The sequence below is a fragment of the Nicotiana tomentosiformis genome, chromosome 8, assembly GCF_000390325.3.
Source record: "Nicotiana tomentosiformis chromosome 8, ASM39032v3, whole genome shotgun sequence".
Lineage (NCBI taxonomy): Eukaryota > Viridiplantae > Streptophyta > Magnoliopsida > Solanales > Solanaceae > Nicotiana > Nicotiana tomentosiformis.
The window spans coordinates 74,992,896-75,011,436 of record NC_090819.1 but is presented as its reverse complement, the minus strand read 5'-3'; the positions used below and the strand labels follow the sequence as shown (position 1 = coordinate 75,011,436).

General features: G+C 34.9%; 1 protein-coding gene across 5 annotated transcripts in view; it reads left to right on the top strand.

Annotated features, from left to right (window-relative positions):
• The window catches only part of LOC104094648 (TATA-binding protein-associated factor BTAF1), a 40,077-nt gene extending 21,900 nt beyond the window's left edge, over window positions 1-18,177 (top strand). For all 5 annotated transcript variants that reach the window (XM_009600611.4, XM_009600615.4, XM_009600613.4 and 2 more), the window contains 17 exons: window positions 1,676-1,898; window positions 2,092-2,262; window positions 7,112-7,537; window positions 7,684-8,127; window positions 8,218-8,337; window positions 8,412-8,894; window positions 10,396-10,934; window positions 12,268-12,760; window positions 12,850-12,918; window positions 13,688-13,792; window positions 13,877-14,101; window positions 14,166-14,426; window positions 14,507-14,556; window positions 15,546-15,655; window positions 15,721-15,803; window positions 17,284-17,493; window positions 17,640-18,177. In XM_009600611.4, the coding sequence (XP_009598906.1) occupies window positions 1,676-1,898; window positions 2,092-2,262; window positions 7,112-7,537; window positions 7,684-8,127; window positions 8,218-8,337; window positions 8,412-8,894; window positions 10,396-10,934; window positions 12,268-12,760; window positions 12,850-12,918; window positions 13,688-13,792; window positions 13,877-14,101; window positions 14,166-14,426; window positions 14,507-14,556; window positions 15,546-15,655; window positions 15,721-15,803; window positions 17,284-17,493; window positions 17,640-17,810 (4,183 nt within the window). In that variant the 3' untranslated portion in view covers window positions 17,811-18,177. The remainder of the gene's footprint in view (window positions 1-1,675; window positions 1,899-2,091; window positions 2,263-7,111; window positions 7,538-7,683; window positions 8,128-8,217; window positions 8,338-8,411; window positions 8,895-10,395; window positions 10,935-12,267; window positions 12,761-12,849; window positions 12,919-13,687; window positions 13,793-13,876; window positions 14,102-14,165; window positions 14,427-14,506; window positions 14,557-15,545; window positions 15,656-15,720; window positions 15,804-17,283; window positions 17,494-17,639) is intronic.
• Window positions 18,178-18,541: the final 364 nt, after the last annotated feature.

Genomic DNA, 18,541 nt, shown 5'->3' with positions numbered 1-18,541 from the left:
TGTTGAGAATGATCTTTACATTTGAGTTTCTAGTTTTTATTCGGGTGAACTCTTGAGATTCCTGTCAACTCTAAGGCTTTGGTCTAGTGGTGGGAGTGCAACACGTAATGTGTGGGTTAGGCACACGTCATGAGTTTGAACCTTGCCTTAGATAAAAGCTTGGTATTTAAACGGAGACGAGTAGAAGGGCACATCCATTATCCGTTGAGCTTCGAGCTTTGCGCCACTAGACCAAAAATGTTTTCTCCATTATAAAAAAAACCCTGAGGTTCCTCTATATATAGAAGTTTGAGTGTGTTTTGCGGAGAACCATTTTCCTTTTTTATGTAGGTTTTCTACTATCTCATATAATTGTATACATAGTTTTTTTTCATATTATTAAAATTACCTCTTTATCGAAAATGAAAGGAGATTTTTATACTATTGACCTGGATGTGTACTTCTATTTTCTTGACTTTCGACGTCGACGATATCTAGGTTGAAATTTATATTTCCCTTCCTCCTTTCTAAAATAAAGAAAAAGTCGGGGTTTCTGGGGTGTGGGTGAAAGATGGGCAGTGGCTTGATAATCTGTAGTTCTAATAAAGCTCAAGAAAACTGTCTCTCTTTCAAGATTTAGGCTTTCTCAATCTTTATTCTATTATCCTTTTTTGAAAAAAGGATGATTGTCTAGGTCTCTCACCAAAATTCCATCCTCTCACTCTTTAGCCCATTATCTTCTGTATTAATCACCTCTCCGTTTTCCACTCTGAATTATAGCAGTTTATTTCTCAGTTTATTAATTAGAATATTAATTATTAATAAAGTTATTATTAGATAAAAAATGAAAATTAGCTGAAAGTCATACACTGGTGTCTACTATTACAAGCATTTTGCGGATTTATTTTATGTTGCTATCTTGTCCCCAATTATAGCTCTTGGTGAATTTGTTAGTGCAGAAGACAATTGGCAAACTAATTATTGAGGATCTCTAGAATTTGTTGTAGGTCAAAGTCAATTCTCTTTACTGTAACTGCGTATACCTATATAGAGTCAAGATTTAGAATGTTTGAAAGCAAATCTGAGTGTAATTCTTGTTGATTGTGCTACGATGTTTTGCATAGTTAAGTAAGATTTAGAATGTTTGAAAGCCATTCACTTTAAATTCATTCCTTTTTTCATCTTTGAAGCACCTTTAGCCATAGAAATATCTCATTTTGGGGTGTTGATAAATATCTCTAATCATCTTTTACCACCAGATGTTTTTGGCTGCTGGAATTGCAGTACATTTCCTGTCAGCTTTCAGGATTATTGAGCTGAAAGCACCAAACATTTACCCCGTTCAAGGAGTTGTGAATCTTTTAGCTTATATACAACCCCCCCCCCACCCCCCCCCCCCCACACACACACACAACATATGGTGGTCATTGACAAGCTGCCTTATGTGGCAGGATTTTCAGGCAGCAGAGTTTCTCTGCTTTTTCAACTATCTCATTTTGCATAAATTTGAATTTCCACCCCCCCCACAAACACACACAACAACATATGGTGGTCATTGATAAGCTGCCTTATGTGGCAGGATTTTCAGGCAGCAGAGTTTCTCTGCTTTTTCCATTATCTCATTTTGCATAAATTTGAATTTCCAGATTGCCCCCAAATATGTATCTTGATATTCTCCATGTCTTTGGTACTGCAGTGTGATGAATCTGTTGGCAGAGATCTACTCTCAAGAAATGATTCCAAAAACGTTTGGGAGGAAAATGAAATTTGATCTCAATGAAATTGATCGACAAGATGACCCTGGGGAAGGGACATGGTCTTCAGACAATCCTTACATGCTATCAACATTGGCGCCAAGATTATGGCCTTTCATGAGACATAGTATCACTTCAGTCCGTTATTCAGCTATTCGGACTTTGGTAGCCTACCTTATCTGATCCTCTTTTTATTTGCTGTTAACGTAATGGACTGCTGTTAGTTGTGTGCATCACAGTTGCAATGTCTTATCGCTTGTGTTTTGGTTGATTTGTCTTCGCATGAATTGGTTTTACACAATGCAAGTGCACATAAGTATAGAAGATAAAAAGCTGATTCTTAAATTTTCTTATGCAGGAACGATTGCTTGAAGCCGAATATAAGAGGAGCATTGCTGAATCATCTAGCTCTTTCTGGCCTTCATTTATTTTGGGTGATTCTCTCAGGATTGTTTTCCAGAATTTGCTGCTTGAATCAAATGAGGAGATCGTGCAGTGTTCAGGCAGGGTTTGGAGGATCCTTCTCCAGGTTTGTTGTTTATACCTGTCCTTCCCAAGTAAACCCCTACATTACACCCTCTTGGGGTGCGGTTTTCCCTGGACCGTGCGTGCACCAGGCTGCCCTTACCTGTTCATCCCAAGTAAACCCCCAGATCAGCATTCCAATTTCATAGTGCTATATTTAATTGGATCAACACAAACATCCTGTGAATGGCTATGATAATGCCTTATCGTCTTAATTGATATCTGATATTTGAATCAGAGTGTTCTAGCAGAATAGGAGCATTCTCTAAAAAATATTATTTGGATATCCTATTTGGTGATTGGGATAGAGAGGGATGCTATCCTATGTTAGTTGAAGAGACTTTTCTAAGATTACATATCTGGAGGTGATTATAAGTCTGGTATTCAGCTTGGACTTTGTTAGCTCTTTAACCTTAGCATAGGATCATTGTAACTTCTTTCATGCATCTTCTTGATGCCATTTATAACACTACTACTATAAAAAAAATAAAAAAGTCTGGTATTCAGCTATTTAGTTATTTTCTAGAGATACTGGTAGGTTGTATTTAGTTGGATAGAAGAATTAAGTGGATGGATATTTTATTTCTTCCCTTAGATAGTGGAGTCATTCATTTGATGGTTTTTGGGGAAAGGTTTGGATTCGTATGATGGTTTTAATCGGATTTCATCTGAGAATGAACTCCTGTCTCTGAAAAAATTCCTGAACCTCTTCATCTAATTTGAATCTTCTTCTTTTCTCGTTCAAGTGAACCTTCCAAAGTGATGACCGGAGACTAACTACCTGTGGATTTTCTTTATTGTTCTTCGAGAAGGAGGGTTTGGGCCTTTTGGGGAATAAGATTGGAAACGTGATATGCATATGTCCCAAAGGTGTCTTTGGTTTTTGTTTCTTTGTGTCCGAGGGAGAGGGAGACATGGGGAGAGGTGGAAGTCTCTTCAAGTGATTTAGGTCCTGCGTGGCAATGTGTTATCTATTTGCTTTTTCTCCAATTGTCCTGAACGTAAGCAAAAGAACAAAGCAAATGCTTAGTTGTGGTCATCTTTTGACTTTTTTTGTCCATGTCATTGATCCATTGTTCTTGGGTCCTCTTACTAGGAGGGTTTTGTAGTGTGGGGGAAGGCTCTGACAGTGGATTTTTAACCCAGTAACAAATTGATATAACCCTGAACTAGACTACCACAAGTGAGTTGCTTTAGTTGGGTGAAGTGGGAGTGTACACTTTGGTAAAGGACGATGATAATATTATGGTAGCAGCATTGTGCCCAGGGCTTAGTTCAAGTAGCAAAGTTGATGGACTTGTGATTTAGGTCACAGGTTCAAGCCATGCGCCATGCGAACTATGCCTGTTATGTAAGTGGAGATAGGTAGAGTGGTGGGCTTATTATCCCCGAGTTTTGAAGCTTGCGCGAACTTTATGCCAGCTTATCTAGGAAATAAATTATGCTAGCTTCAAATAATTGGCTATAAGATAAATTCGAACAACAATGTTGTTATTTAATGGAGTGAAGGTTCTGTGTTTTTTGGTATACTTCTTGTATACGGGTTTTTTTCCCATCATTAATAAATTACTAGTATTAGTATCCGCATGATGCACGAACAAATATCAAATTATGATTTAGGTTATTTGGATTATATGCAAATTACATTAAAATTTAAACCTTCCAGATAAAAATTACATATAATTATTAGATATCAGAACATGAAACTATTTCTCATATTTCGTACTGCATAACATGTTTTTTTTTTTTTATCTGTAACAATCCAACCCCCTTGATCTTAGTACTTGCATTTTATTCTACGGTCAAATTAAAAATACTAAACATATCATGTTGTAATATATCTTATTTGAGCATATTGTTTTAATAAAATTCTTACTACTACTTTATGTTTGACCTCAAAGTCAAATAAGTCTTAACCTTCTATATTTTCACCAAAAACAAAATCTCTATTAATCTTTGCTTATAGTTGATGCATTATTCATTACTTAATATTGTTATATTTTCATATGATCTTTTGTTAGCTTGCCAATTGACTTAATATCTTGCTTATTACCCTTTTGATAATCATATATAAATATAAATTCTTTATCCCTAAAATGTAATGTATTTTTATACTTTTATCCTCTTACTCAGAGCTTTTTCATCATTTAAATCTATAAATAATATTTTTGTGTATTATTTAATTAATTAATATATTCATCCTTAAATTAATTCAAAGTATAAATATTCTCACACTATCTCTATTTTCCTCTTTATATATTTTTACCCCTATTATGAAATTTTAATTAGTTTTTTATATTAATATTTGATAATATAATAAAAATCTGTTAGTATCACATTTTATTTTAAGTTATAACTTTAAATTAGTCTAAAATATTAATACATAAGTTTTTTAATTATTATATTTTAAATTTATTGTATTTTTTTATAATTATTTTTATATCATGTGCTATTAAATTTTCTTTTTCTTTTGTTTCAGTATACAAATTTAACTTTTAATTTCGTGACTAAATTACCTACATGAGACATTTATTTTGTATTCTTAAAATTTAATTTATCATCCAATTTTTTTTATTTATCTAGTAAAACTTTAATTTTGTGGTCCTATCCATATTTTGAGCGTTTTTACCGTATTTTTAATCTAATCTCAAGTTCAAATCATCTTTCCCTTCTATTTCTAATATTAAATGCTTTTAAATTTTAATTATTGCTATTACGTTACATAATATATAGTATTTCATGTTTTCTTGTGGCCTTCATTAACTTTCTTCTTTATTTAATATCATTATCCATTTATATCCTTTAATATAAAATAGATTAATGTGTGATTTTTTAATCTTGATATAAATATTTATATTATTTTAAATTAATAGTTGAAATTATTAAATTGTTTAAATTTATTAATAATATTTTTAAGTATTATATAGTAAAATTTCCAATATTTTGATTTAGTTAGTTATTATTAATTAATTAATTAAGAAATAAGTTATATGTGGCATTTTCTAGTTATGCCATATGGCTGAATTAGTTATTAGTTAATAGTTAATTAGTTAATACGTTACATGTGGCTAATAGTTGCTGCATTATTCATTACTTAATGTTATATGTTCATGTGATCTTTTATTAGTTTACCAATTTGACTTAATATCATGTTTATTACTCTTTTTATAATTATATAAAAATATAAATTTTTTATTCCTAAAATTTAATCTATTTTTATACTTTTATCCTCTTACTCAGAGCTCTTTCGTCATTTAAATATTCTCACACTATCTCTATTTTCCTCTTTATATATTTTTACCCCGATTATGAAATTTTAATTAGTTTTTTATATTAATATTTGATAATATAATAAAACTATGTAGTATCACATTTTATATTAAGTTATAACTTTGAATTAGTGTAAAATATTCATACATAAATTTTTTAATTATTATGTTTTAAATCTATTGTAGTTTCTTATAATATCACGTGCAATTAAATTTTCTTTCTATTTTAGTTTCAGGATACAAATTTAACTTTTTTTTTTGTTACTAAATTACCTACATGCGACATTTATTTTGTATTATTAAAATTTTAATTTGTTATCCAATTTTTATGTTTATTTATCTAGTAAAAATTTAATTTTGTGGTCCTATCCATAGTTTGAGCGTTTTTATCATAATTTTAATCTAATCTCAAGTTCAAATATTAAATATTTTTGAATTTTTAATTATTGCTATTACGTTACCTAATATATAATATTTCATATTTTCATGTGGCCTTCATTAACTTTCTTCTTTATTTAATATCATTATCCATTTATATCCTTTAATATAATATAGATCAATGTGTGATTTTTTAATCTTGATATAAATATTTATATTATTTTAAATTAATACTCGAAATTATTAAATTGATTAAATTTATTAATAATATTTATTAGTATTATATAGTAAAATTTCTAATATTTTGTTTTAGTTATTTATTATTAATTAATTAAGAAATAAGTAATATGTGGCTTTTTCTTATTATGTTACATGGTTGAATTAGTTATTAGTTAATTAGGTAATACATCACATGTGGCTAATTTTAAGGCTGCTACTTGGTTTGAGGAGAGGGTTTCTTCCTCTCATTTTAATAATATATAGATAGATATAGATTTTATTTTATTATTTTATAGATATTTAAATTCAAAAATAATAACCAATAACTAATTATTAACTACTTATGCCATGTGGCTTCTTTCTAGGCTGCCACTTGGCTTAAGGAGAGAGCTTTTTCCTCTCCTTTTAATAATATATAAATAAATTTTATCCTATTGTTCTCAATAATATTATCTGAAATTTAATGAATAAAATCTCTATTAAATTAATGAGATTTATATAGGCATCGAATAACTTTTTTGTTCTATATTTTTCTTTATTATATTATCCAATATTTAGTATTATTGCATTGTTAATAGAAACTTTTATTAGCATATTACTTTATTTAAATTTTTTTATGCTTCTTTCTTTTTATAATATAATAGAAGATACATTTATTTTTATTTTTTTTTTAATTCTATTATTCTCAATAATATTTTCTGATTAAATAAACATTTTATTTTTAAAAAGAAAAACAAAAATTATTAAAAAAATAAAGAAATTTTAAATTGGCAGTTTTTGTAACTTTCCTTTTTTATTTTAAAATAATTTGAAAACTCCAACTTGAAACTACTTTCCAATTTGAATGGAGACCAAATAGGCATCAGAAAACAGGATTGCCGTTTCTTAATCATTAACCTTGAGCAAATTTTTTTGTAGTTAGCTGAGAATTGTTTCTTAGTTATTTGATCTTCTTATGTTTGAGATATCTATTTCAATTGCTGTTAGTGCCCAGTAGAAGACTTGGAAGATGCTTCAAAGGCATATTTTCCTTCTTGGTTGGAGCTAGCAACTACTCCATATGGTTCATCATTGGATACTGCAAAAATGTTTTGGCCTGTAGCTCTTCCCCGCAAAAGCCACTTCAAAGCAGCTGCAAAGATGAGAGCTGTGAAACCAGAAAACGATTCCCTTCAAAGCATATGCTCAGATTCAGGTGAAGGCTCTACTGTGCTGGAGAAAAGTACAGAGGCTTCCACCAGCAGTGGAAAGATTGTGGTTGGTGCTGATGTCGACATGTCGGTTACATATACACGTGTCGTTACTGCCACAGTCTTGGGCATTTTAGCTGCTAGGTTACGTGAAGGTTCTTTGCAGTTTTTTATTGACCCCTTATGGAAGGCGCTTACCTCTCTATCTGGAGTTCAACGCCAGGTACATAATCTTAAACAAGTGTTTAGCATTGATCTTCATTTCCTTTATATTTCCCCTTCTATATGCCAATCTTTTGAGAATGACTTTTTTTTTTGAGAATACCTTCTATATGCCATATTTAAACTGGAGTTTTGATGGTAAATCAGGTAGCTTCAATGGTGCTTATTTCTTGGTTTAAAGAACTGAAAACCAGGAACATCATGGATATGGACGGGGTTATTGCTGGCATCTCAAGTAATTTTAGGAGCCAATTGATGGATTTGTTAGCCTGCATTAACCCTGCTTTTCCTACGAAAGATTCTCTTTTTCCTTACATTGAACTCTCAAGAACGTATGATAAAATGCGCAATGAAGCTCGTCAGCTCTACCATGAGACCGAGGCAGCTGGCATGTTTAAAGATTTGTTGTCATCCATTCAGGTTGACCTAGAAAATCTTAGCGCCGATGATGCAATAAATTTTGCATCTAAACTTCAATTCTTAAGTATTAATTCCATGGGGGAGGAATCTGCCGAGCTGAACAGCTTGGACGAATTAGAAACATTCAAACAGAGGCTTTTGACCACTTCTGGGTATTTGAAATGCATCCAGGTAACTTTTGGGGGAGAATCTCTAAACCTTAACTGGATAAGTTTATTACATCATTTTCTAACTTCCAGTTTTTCCTTTGACAACTCGCAGAATAATTTGCATATTACCGTCTCTTCTTTACTGGCCGCTGCTGTTGTCTGGATGAATGAACTTCCAGTGAAACTGAATCCAATTATTTTACCTTTGATGGCTTCTATTAAGAGAGAACAGGTAAGTGTTCAATGTGATATTTCCTGAAAAGAGAGCACTTGCAATTTGCATGTCATAATTGTTCATTTTTGAAGGAGGAGATATTACAAAGTAAGGCGGCTGAGGCTCTTGCAGAACTTATCTATCGTTGTATGGGACGGAAGCCTGGACCAAATGACAAGTTAATTAAGAACCTCTGTAGTTTGACATGCATGGATCCTTGCGAGACACCTCAAGCCGGAGTCTTGAATTCTATCGAAATAATTGAAGAGGAAGATCTTCTATCCTCAGTTAGTAGCAGTAATAGACACAAATCGAAAGTTCATATGCTCTCCCCTGGTGAAGATCGTTTAAAGGTTGAGGGCTTCATCAGTAGACGTGGATCTGAACTTGCCTTGAAGTACTTATGTGAAAAATTGGGTGGATGTTTGTTTGAAAAGCTTCCTAAGCTGTGGGACTGCTTAGTTGAAGTTCTTAAGCCTTGTAGTCTTGAAGGCATGACTGAAGAAGATGAAAAACTTATTACTCGAGCTATTGAGTTGGTTAAGGATTATCAGAACTTGATTAACAATATCCAGGTCAGTCTCAATGGTCGTAATTCTTCGTTTCTTGCACCTTTTGATTATTACATGTTTATTGCAAATGCAACCAAGAAGGGACTAAATTCTGGTACACAAGAAGTAAAATATTGCTTTCCATGAAAGTTGTTGTCAATCACTTGGTGGATGGGTGGCTGATATGACGTTCTGGGTGCTATGGACAAAATACATAAGTTTCGTTCTTACTCTTGAATGGTGCACAAGTGCCAATGAAGCCACCTACCATGCTCTATTTTTTTTTCTTTTATTTGCTACATTGGGAGATCTTTCACGAGGTCAAGAGGGGATACCTGTAATGTTTTGTTGCTTTTGTAGTAGGTTATGACTCTCTTTGTGAAGCTACCCTTTATTCTGGTCTCAGTGCTCTGCGCCTTCTGTTAGGTAATGATGCCATGATGAGTCCTCCTCTTTGTGAAGAAAAGATTAACAACCCTTTGTTGATGTTAATACCTATAGAAAGCAGATATTGTTTTTTTAGGTTATCATAAACAAAGTTGAATCCCTAATTCCTTCTGGGAGTTTCTCTTTTTAGTAGATTATTATGGGTATGCCTCACAATTATCTTCTTGGGTGGTACGAATTTGTTACGAATGTTGAGCTTCAATAATCGAAGTAAGAAAAATTCGTTGGGTTGGGATTTCTAGGAGGTTTTTAGTTTCTCTGCGTTGATTCTGATCTTATTATTCATTTCCACTTCATCAACTCCTGAAGGATATCTATTTTAATAAGCCCAAAAAAAAAACCCATTAGGAATAGAAAGGAGGGGGACCAACAGTCAAGCTCAATGTTAGAAGTGAAGAAGGAAATGGAGTTCTTATCTTAAAAATAACCTCTCACACATTCTCTGTTCCTTGAAGGCCTGTGTTTCCTCCTTTTGTTTGTCCTGCTTACTATCTGAACAACAACCAAAATTCTTCTCTGATCAAAGTTCCTCTATATGTTTGCTAGTACCTTTCACATATCTCCTGAGTTTTATCCGTTTTTAAAAAACTTAAATTGATAGATGTTTGAATCTACAGAAAAATTGCTTATTTCATTTGCTAAGATTGAATCATGTCCTTACTTTTGCGATGGAGCGAGTGCAAGTTGCTCGTACAGAGAACAGTAACAGAGCTGTAACTAGTCTATCCCTTAAGGTGAGGCAGTTTGATCACATGCTTACAAAAACAAATTTACAAGTGTTGTTGCTTAACTGATATTGGCTAGGGGTGTAGTTGCAAATGAATTCTGCACCTAAGACATTATATATTTGTTTCCTCTCGGAAGCAGCAACTGCAAGTTTTAGCAAGAAACAAATTCATCAGAAGTGTATATGACAGGTAGCATTTTCCACCACTTTGCTTGTTATTGTTTCATAAATTATTCAGAAAGACGTGATTAGTTTCAGTGCTCTAATTCAGTTGGATGTTCTCTTGCTTCCATGACTCCTTGACTTCAGCATTGTCTATGTCTTCTTACTCTTTTTTCCTTTGAGTGGCAGGTGGTCCGTTCCATTGCACCGATGCTGGACGATACGTTAAGACCAAAACTCCTCACTCTTCTTCCATGCATCTTCAGATGTGTTCGTCATTCACATATTGCCGTGAGATTAGCTGCATCTAGATGTATTACAACCATGGCCAAGTCAATGACATTGGATGTGATGGGTTCTGTAATTCAGAATGTTGTGCCTATGTTAGGTGACATTACATCTGTACATTCTAAACAAGGAGCTGGCATGCTTGTCAGTTTGCTTGTCCAAGGACTCGGTATCGAGCTAGTTCCTTATGCTCCCCTTTTAGTAGTTCCCCTCCTGAGGTGTATGAGCGATTCAGATCATTCTGTCAGACAGAGTGTGACACATAGTTTTGCGACCCTTGTGCCTCTACTTCCATTAGCGCGTGGTGTTTCTCCTCCTGTTGGTCTTAGTGAACACCTATCACGAAGTCAAGAAGATGTTAAATTTTTGGAGCAGCTAGTTGACAACTCTCACATTGACGATTACAAGCTCTCAACTGAACTAAAGGTGACATTGAGAAGGTAACTCCTCCAGATCCACTGATTATCTCTCAAGTGTCTGCATGTGATGCCTACATCCCTGTGCTGAGCTGACTTTTTCTTTAAAACTAATATCTCGGTCTCTCGCTGCCTTAATCACAGTGTTCCCATCACATAGGCCTATCCTATGTTCCTCTTTCTCCTACCCTTTTTTTCCTTGTTTCAGTTTCTCTCTGTCCATATAACAAGGGATGGTGGGACCAAAATGACCATCTATCGTCATGCTGTAAGGTGCATTTTCTTGTTGTGAGATGATTAGACATTTGGATGTGCCAACAGAATTAGTGTAAAAGTATATCATGAGCATGAATATTAGTAACATACAATATGAGGATTTTTTTTTTTTTTGGGGGGTGGGGGGTGGGGGGTCTTAGGATCTAACAATGAGGTATCCTTTCTGTAGTTGAATTGATGCAATCACATGAAAGTATACATGAACCACACTATTGGAAACACAAGCACATCTAGATGGTCTCTCTGTACCTGCTTTTATATTCACTAAGCTATTGAGCCCAAGACAAGATAATTCATTCTACCTGAATTACCCTCTGGAAAGAACTAATTGGACATTTTGTGTGGCAAGCTTACCATGCTCGGAGTTCTTTTGTACACTTAAGACATGCTATTGTAAGTGACCATCTGCTAAGTTTTCAGCCCAGCATACAAAGTCTAGGCTAAAAGATAAAGAGGAAAATTGACGAAATATAAAGGACAGCATATTACTCTTAAATATGTGCTTATACGGTTTCTTCTAATTCATATTGTCCACTGTCCATGTTTCTAAACAGCCAGACAACTGCTTAATTGCATAGTTGCAGAAAAGCATAACTATGTCATGCGAGATGTATTCTTTTGAGAAACGTGATGTCAGCTAGTTTCTAGTTACTGCTGCTCCTACATCTGCATGGAAACTAGGGAAGAAATGCGATAAATACAAGGTTTAACATTGTTGATCTTTCTTGTTTGGTTTGCCTCTGAAAAGAAAATAAAGAGGAAGAAAATTGCTTTTCTTGGACTCCTGTTGGTGAAAGTGGATATAAAAATGATGACTTCCTCCTTTTTCTCTCAAACTCAAGCCGAGGAGAAGAGATTTCTTATTTCAGCTTGATTTCTCTTTATTTTTATTAGTCTTCTTGTGGGGCAGTCATTTAACCTTGGTGCCTTATTAGAAATGCATTTACTATTCTTTAAGCTATTCCCCCTTCCCCCAGACTGAAAAAAGAGGGGGAAAAAAGAAAGGGGATTTCAGTTTATACATGAAGAGCCTTTTGCTAGTTTGTATTTTGGTCTAAGATTTTTTCTCTTATGCTTTCAGGTACCAACAAGAAGGTATAAACTGGTTGGCATTTTTGAAGCGCTTTAATCTTCACGGGATTTTATGTGATGACATGGGCCTTGGTAAAACCCTTCAAGCATCAGCAATTGTGGCTTCTGATGTAGCAGAGCACATTGCTCTAAATAGTTCCAAGGATCTACCTCCATCCTTGATAATATGCCCCTCAACCCTTGTCGGCCACTGGGTTTATGAAATAGAGAAGTTTATTGATGGTTCTTTGCTTACTACCCTCCAGTATGTTGGTTCTGCGCAAGAGCGCATTTCGCTACGGTCTCAGTTTAGTGAGCATAATGTTATCGTGACATCATATGATGTTATCCGCAAAGATGTTGATTATCTTAGACAGCTGTTTTGGAACTATTGCATTCTAGATGAGGGACATATCATAAAGAATTCTAAGTCGAAAATAACAGTTGCTGTTAAACAATTGAAGGCACAACACCGACTCATCCTGAGTGGAACACCGATACAGGTGTGTTAATATTGTTAGCAATTCAGCCAGAACTGAATATTTATAACAGTTCAATGAGTGCTTAATAGTTAATCCATCTCAAATTGCAGAATAATGTGTTGGATCTGTGGTCACTTTTTGACTTCCTTATGCCAGGGTTTCTTGGAACTGAAAGACAAGTGAGTTACACCATTTGCTAAGTTAAAATTGCACTTTTTGTAATTCTTACGTTGTTCAATGTGCCTAATAATTGAGTGATTTTGTTCCGATTTGTTGTTTCCTAAAAGTTGTGTTTGGGTTGAGAGGTATGCACAGGGAAGCTGTCATACTTCTTTCCACCCCTTCAGGTCACGAGCTAACCTGCCCTCTTCTTCCCTTCAAATTATTGATTTTACTTTCAGAAGAAGACATTGAATTGATATTAAATGGCTTCGATTTCTTTAGTCTTTTAGGACCCTTTGTTCACAAGGGTCTGAATTAGGCAGGGAGAAAGCTCCATTCATGTTAACCGCTCGTTTCACGTCAACCTCTTCAGACACTTCTAGAAGCTTGATTTATGTCTCTTTGAAGAGTTAATTTATTGATAGCAACATACTATCCTAGGAGTGCAAATGATATGTAAGGGAGCAGAGTGCAGACAACAATTATTGAAATATGTGATGTTTCTGACTTGGATAACCAGTTTTAATTTGGGTAAACCAATGAAAAGGAGTTACATTGCAAGTAGGCTATTCCCGGAGAACTGTTTTACATGGTTATCATATGAAGCATCGTAATCTTTTCGTTTTGATACTGTAAGTGAGAATTTCTTTTCATGTTGATTGTGGGTATCATGAATTTCTTTCAGCATCTAATGTGGATGCTTAGTGAAACTGAGCTGGCTAGTTACAAACTTCTTTTGATCAAAAGTTGTTATATGACACTTTAACTTATATGTTAATTTGACAGTTTCATGCCTCCTATGGTAAACCACTACTAGCTGCCAGAGATCCCAAATGTTCAGCGAAAGATGCTGAAGCAGGTGTGCTTGCTATGGAAGCATTGCACAAGCAGGTGGGTTCATTTCTACTTGCATCTGGCCTCCTTTGTTCTTGTCACTGCTGATCTAGACTCAAACTGAAAGGTTTTCCTTGACAGGTGATGCCTTTTCTCCTTCGCCGGACTAAAGATGAAGTCTTATCTGATCTGCCAGAGAAAATTATTCAGGATAGGTACTGTGACCTGAGTCCTGTTCAGCTAAAACTCTACGAACAATTTTCTGGTTCACATGTGAGACAAGAAATTTCAAGCATTGTGAGGCACAATGAATCAGATGCAAGCCAAAAGAATGATTTGCCAAAAGCATCTTCTCATGTATTCCAGGTAAGTTGAGAATAGTCATGATTATCTCTTTTGTGGTTGTGGTCTAATATCTCTCTTGTTTCAGGCACTTCAGTACTTGCTTAAACTTTGTAGTCATCCTTTGCTCGTGTTTGGGGAGAGAGTTGCAGAATCACTCTCATCTGTTGTGTCAGAGCTCTTCCCTCCTGGTTCTGACATTGTTTCAGAACTCCATCAACTTCACCATTCTCCCAAATTAGTCGCCTTGCAGGAGATCCTTTCGGAGTGTGGGATTGGTGTTGACTCAGGTCCTGAAGGCACTATTTGTGTGGGACAGCACAGAGTCCTGATATTTGCACAGCATAAGGTAATGCCTCTAGCTTCTCAAGTTATATTTTGATTGATTCTGTTCCTGTCTTAGCCTGGAATTCAACTTGAGTTGTGCAGGCCCTTTTGGATATCATTGAGAGAGACCTGTTTCACACTCATATGAAGAGGTAAGGATAGTTCTTTCTTGTTTTTAATTTTCAAACTTCCTTTTGAAGTAAACTATATAGCCTGCCTATATTTCCATTGCCATTGACATATCTGTGACTTTTATATGGAGGTTGAGGCATCTTTTAATGTACTTCTTGGTTTATCGTGTGGGTCAGCTCTTGGTTGTCATAATTAGGTTTTTTGATATTAGGGGCTAGTGTGTTGTTAACCATTAATTCTGCAGCAGTTTATAGTGGCGGTCTTGATTTGACTAAAGTATGTTGAGAAAGCAAGACATAGGAAATACCTTTTGGAGTCTCCATGTTTGTATGGCACAGTATTTTGACCTGTTTAGCTGCAGGCATGATCTTGGAAGGGGCATAAAAGGGAGGGAAGGCTGTGGTTTTCATTCTTTAGTTTTTTCACATTTCACCTTTTAGAACTGGTTTTGATTTTAGTACATTGAGCTCTTTGTTTGACATTATTTTTTGGAACTTGTAATCTACCGATTCTCTAAATTTCTGAACACAAAATATCAAATTGTAGGTTACATAATATGTTGCATCTACAACTATGGATAAAGACAGTTGTATATGTTCTCAACTGTTTTCTAGCCCCAGAATTTTAGGATACACAATTTTTTCTCCACTTCTTTGTGTCGCACCTGGAAATTTTCTTGTTAATTTGCAATCATTTTGGACGGTTGAGATTGTCTCGGGATATAAATAGACTTCGTATGCTAAATCTTAACTTATTAATAGTTTCTCCTGTAATTATGGATAGCTGTACCTGTTTTGATAAAGTTAATATATATGCAACAAATGTTACCTTCTCAACAACAAAAAAAAGTTTTGCTTGTGCACATGCAAAAGCCTTAGAACCGGAAAAAACAGATGTTAGAGGACCAGTAATGCACCTATGTTAATCAAAGGCTGTCTTGAAGTACTTGAGCCCGTTCCTTTGGTTTGATATTCAGTAGCTAAAGAGATTTTACTCCTTTTTTGAGCAGTGTTACTTACTTGAGGCTGGATGGATCAGTTGAGCCGGAAAAACGCTTTGACATTGTGAAAGCCTTCAATTCAGATCCTACCATAGATGTTTTGCTGCTTACAACACATGGTATGATTCTACATTTTTGCATGGTTTCTCTAGAGCCTGTGCTCATGTACAAATACTTCTTGCAGTTGGTGGGCTTGGTTTGAACCTGACATCAGCTGATACCCTTGTGTTTATGGAGCATGACTGGAATCCAATGCGAGATCACCAGGTATAGAGAATTAGTCTTTCCTTGCAGATTTTCTTTTTGAATATGGTCCAGAACCATTCTCATAATTTTTTTGGCTTATTTTTGGCCCTGTTAAAGTAAAAATGCACTGATAATCTTTGGGTATTAGTTGTCCTCTGTGTGTTTTTGGGGGGCAGGGGGTGGAGGGGACTTTGCATGGGTAGGGGTGGGGGAAGTCTCTCTCTACAAGTTCTTTTGAATCTTTTATAGAGGTTATATGTTTCTTGCCTCTTGCTTTGATTTTTAGCGCTTTATTTGTCATCAATATCCCTGGATGATTGATGGGAGGCAGAGTTTGTTTAACTTATACTTATTTAGGTGTTCTGCTTCTTAGTAAGCAGGACTAAGTCTGATAAAGTATGAAGAGGCATGTTTATTTGACTATGCATCTATATCCCTACTTCTTCAAATCCAGAAGAATGCCTTAGGTAGTATACTTAAAAGCTTAAAAATTTACCAAATCCTGGGCATATTGTTGCTTGACCATCCAATTTTAATCACACTATTGAGAACAAGATTAATTGAATAAAGTGATAAACTAAAAGAACACCTGTTAAAATAATGAACTAGCAGGCACTATAAGATGTTTCTTTTGTAGTTACTGTAAAATTAGTTTTATATGGTGCTGATCAGTGTTTTAAAAGGCGTGGGCGTAAGGCGAGGCGTTTTACATATACCTCAGCGGAAAAACAAAAAGGATGATTAAAACAAAAATGATGATTATAGCAGCAGTAAAGTTTTCTATATGGAGAAACAAAAAGGATGATTAACCCCCAATTTGAACTTTGAATTTGCTGCTATGAAGGAGAATGTAGTTCTTTTTGTATTTGTAAAAAAAATTAAATATTTGTTGTTTTTGGGAGATATTAGCAGACTAGCGGACAAGAAAAAAAATTGGGAAAGACCATGAATTAGGGCTTAAATCAATAAAAAAGGTTTTGACTTTTAAATTTAATACTTTTGAGTAATTACCAAACTGACTTTTGAGAATTTGGGTATTATATGAAGGATTTATTCAACAAATTTTGTTTTAATTTGAAAAAGTCTCTGGGGCTTACTTCTCACTAAAAAAAAACGCGCCTCGAACGCCCCGAATTGCTGGGGTACGCCTCTTGAGACTTTCTCCCCACACCGAATTGGGGCGTACCAAAAACGCCCCGGGGCTCGCCCCGAAAACGCCTTTTAAAACAGTGGTGCTGATAACTTTTTGGTGTTACTTTAGAGGATTTAGTACTTATTGATTCTAAATTTTGAGACAGCACGGATAATTTTGGGTATTTTGATTTACTTCGTGCAGATAATACCTATCTGTGTTGGGTCGTTAGATGTGTTGTATTGATATTGCAGTAGTTGGTGTTCTGCTGATTTGATTTTAGTCAACCATTCTTGTTGAATCTTCTCATGTCCTGCTTGCTCAAGATGATATTGAAAGGCAGAGTAACTTCTTTATATCCTTTTGTAGGCTATGGATAGAGCTCACAGGTTGGGCCAGCGAAAAGTTGTAAATGTTCATCGTCTCATTATGCGAGGAACATTGGAAGAAAAAGTAATGAGTCTCCAAAGGTTTAAAGTGTCAGTTGCTAATGCGGTAATCAATGCAGAGAATGCAAGTCTGAAAACGATGAATACAGACCAGTTACTTGATCTATTTACTTCGGCTGAAAGCAAAAAGGTGATTTAACTTTCAGCTTTGGATCTGTAGTGTCTCTCTTGATATCTTTAGAATTTGAGATGCATGTATGCTGTTTAAATTGTGTTAAGAAATGGATCCTCCACCAATGTGGGACTCAACAACTTACAAATGCTGGTTATTCTCAGGGGGCCAGCAGATCCAGAAGAACCGATGAAAAATCTGATGTGGACTCAATCTTGCCACGTAGCGGGAAGGGATTAAAAGCCATTCTTGGAGGATTGGAGGAGCTGTGGGATCAATCACAATACACGGAAGAGTATAACGTGAGCCAGTTCTTAGCAAAGCTTAATGGTTAATTATCTGAGCTCCTTGCATGCTTCTGCATACATTGGATTGGAGTATGCAGAGCAGGGAGGGGATGAGATGCAACTCTGCATTCCATGTACAAAGTGTACATTCTGAGTCAGCCCAAAATTTTGTCGATTAGTGGTAGTTCCCTTTTCCTTGTTTATTTTGTTTCATTTTCTTCTCGTGATAATTCTAGACATGCAATTATATTCTTGGACTCCATTAACATAGAGAATAGTTGATAGCGGAGCACAGTTGTGGGATGGCGCTGATGATGCCCCCGTTAGGATAGCTGAGATATTGTATATTTGGATGTACATACATTCAGCTTTTCTAAAGTAATGCAGTCAAGATGAATATCAGTTTCATTATGAAGTTATGACCCGTGCTTTCTTCTATTTTTCTGTTAATCTCATTTTCGAATGCTTGCTCCTTTCTCCAACATTTTGCGATTTCTGTTTCTCGCATGGTTGATTATTTTCAAATATTTTAACGTTAAAGTTTTATTCAAGTAGAAAATTTTCAAGCAAGTTCCATGTTAGGATCGGGTTACTGGGTAGTGCGGAATTTAGCTAAACAACGTTATAATGATAATAACAAAGACAATGCAAGTTGATAATAACGGCAATTAAAGAAGATAAAGAAGACACAAATTTAACGTGGTTCGGTCAAGGTGACCTATGTCCACAAGCGGAGGTGCAATTTTACTATACCAACAAGAGTACAAAATTAGAGTAAA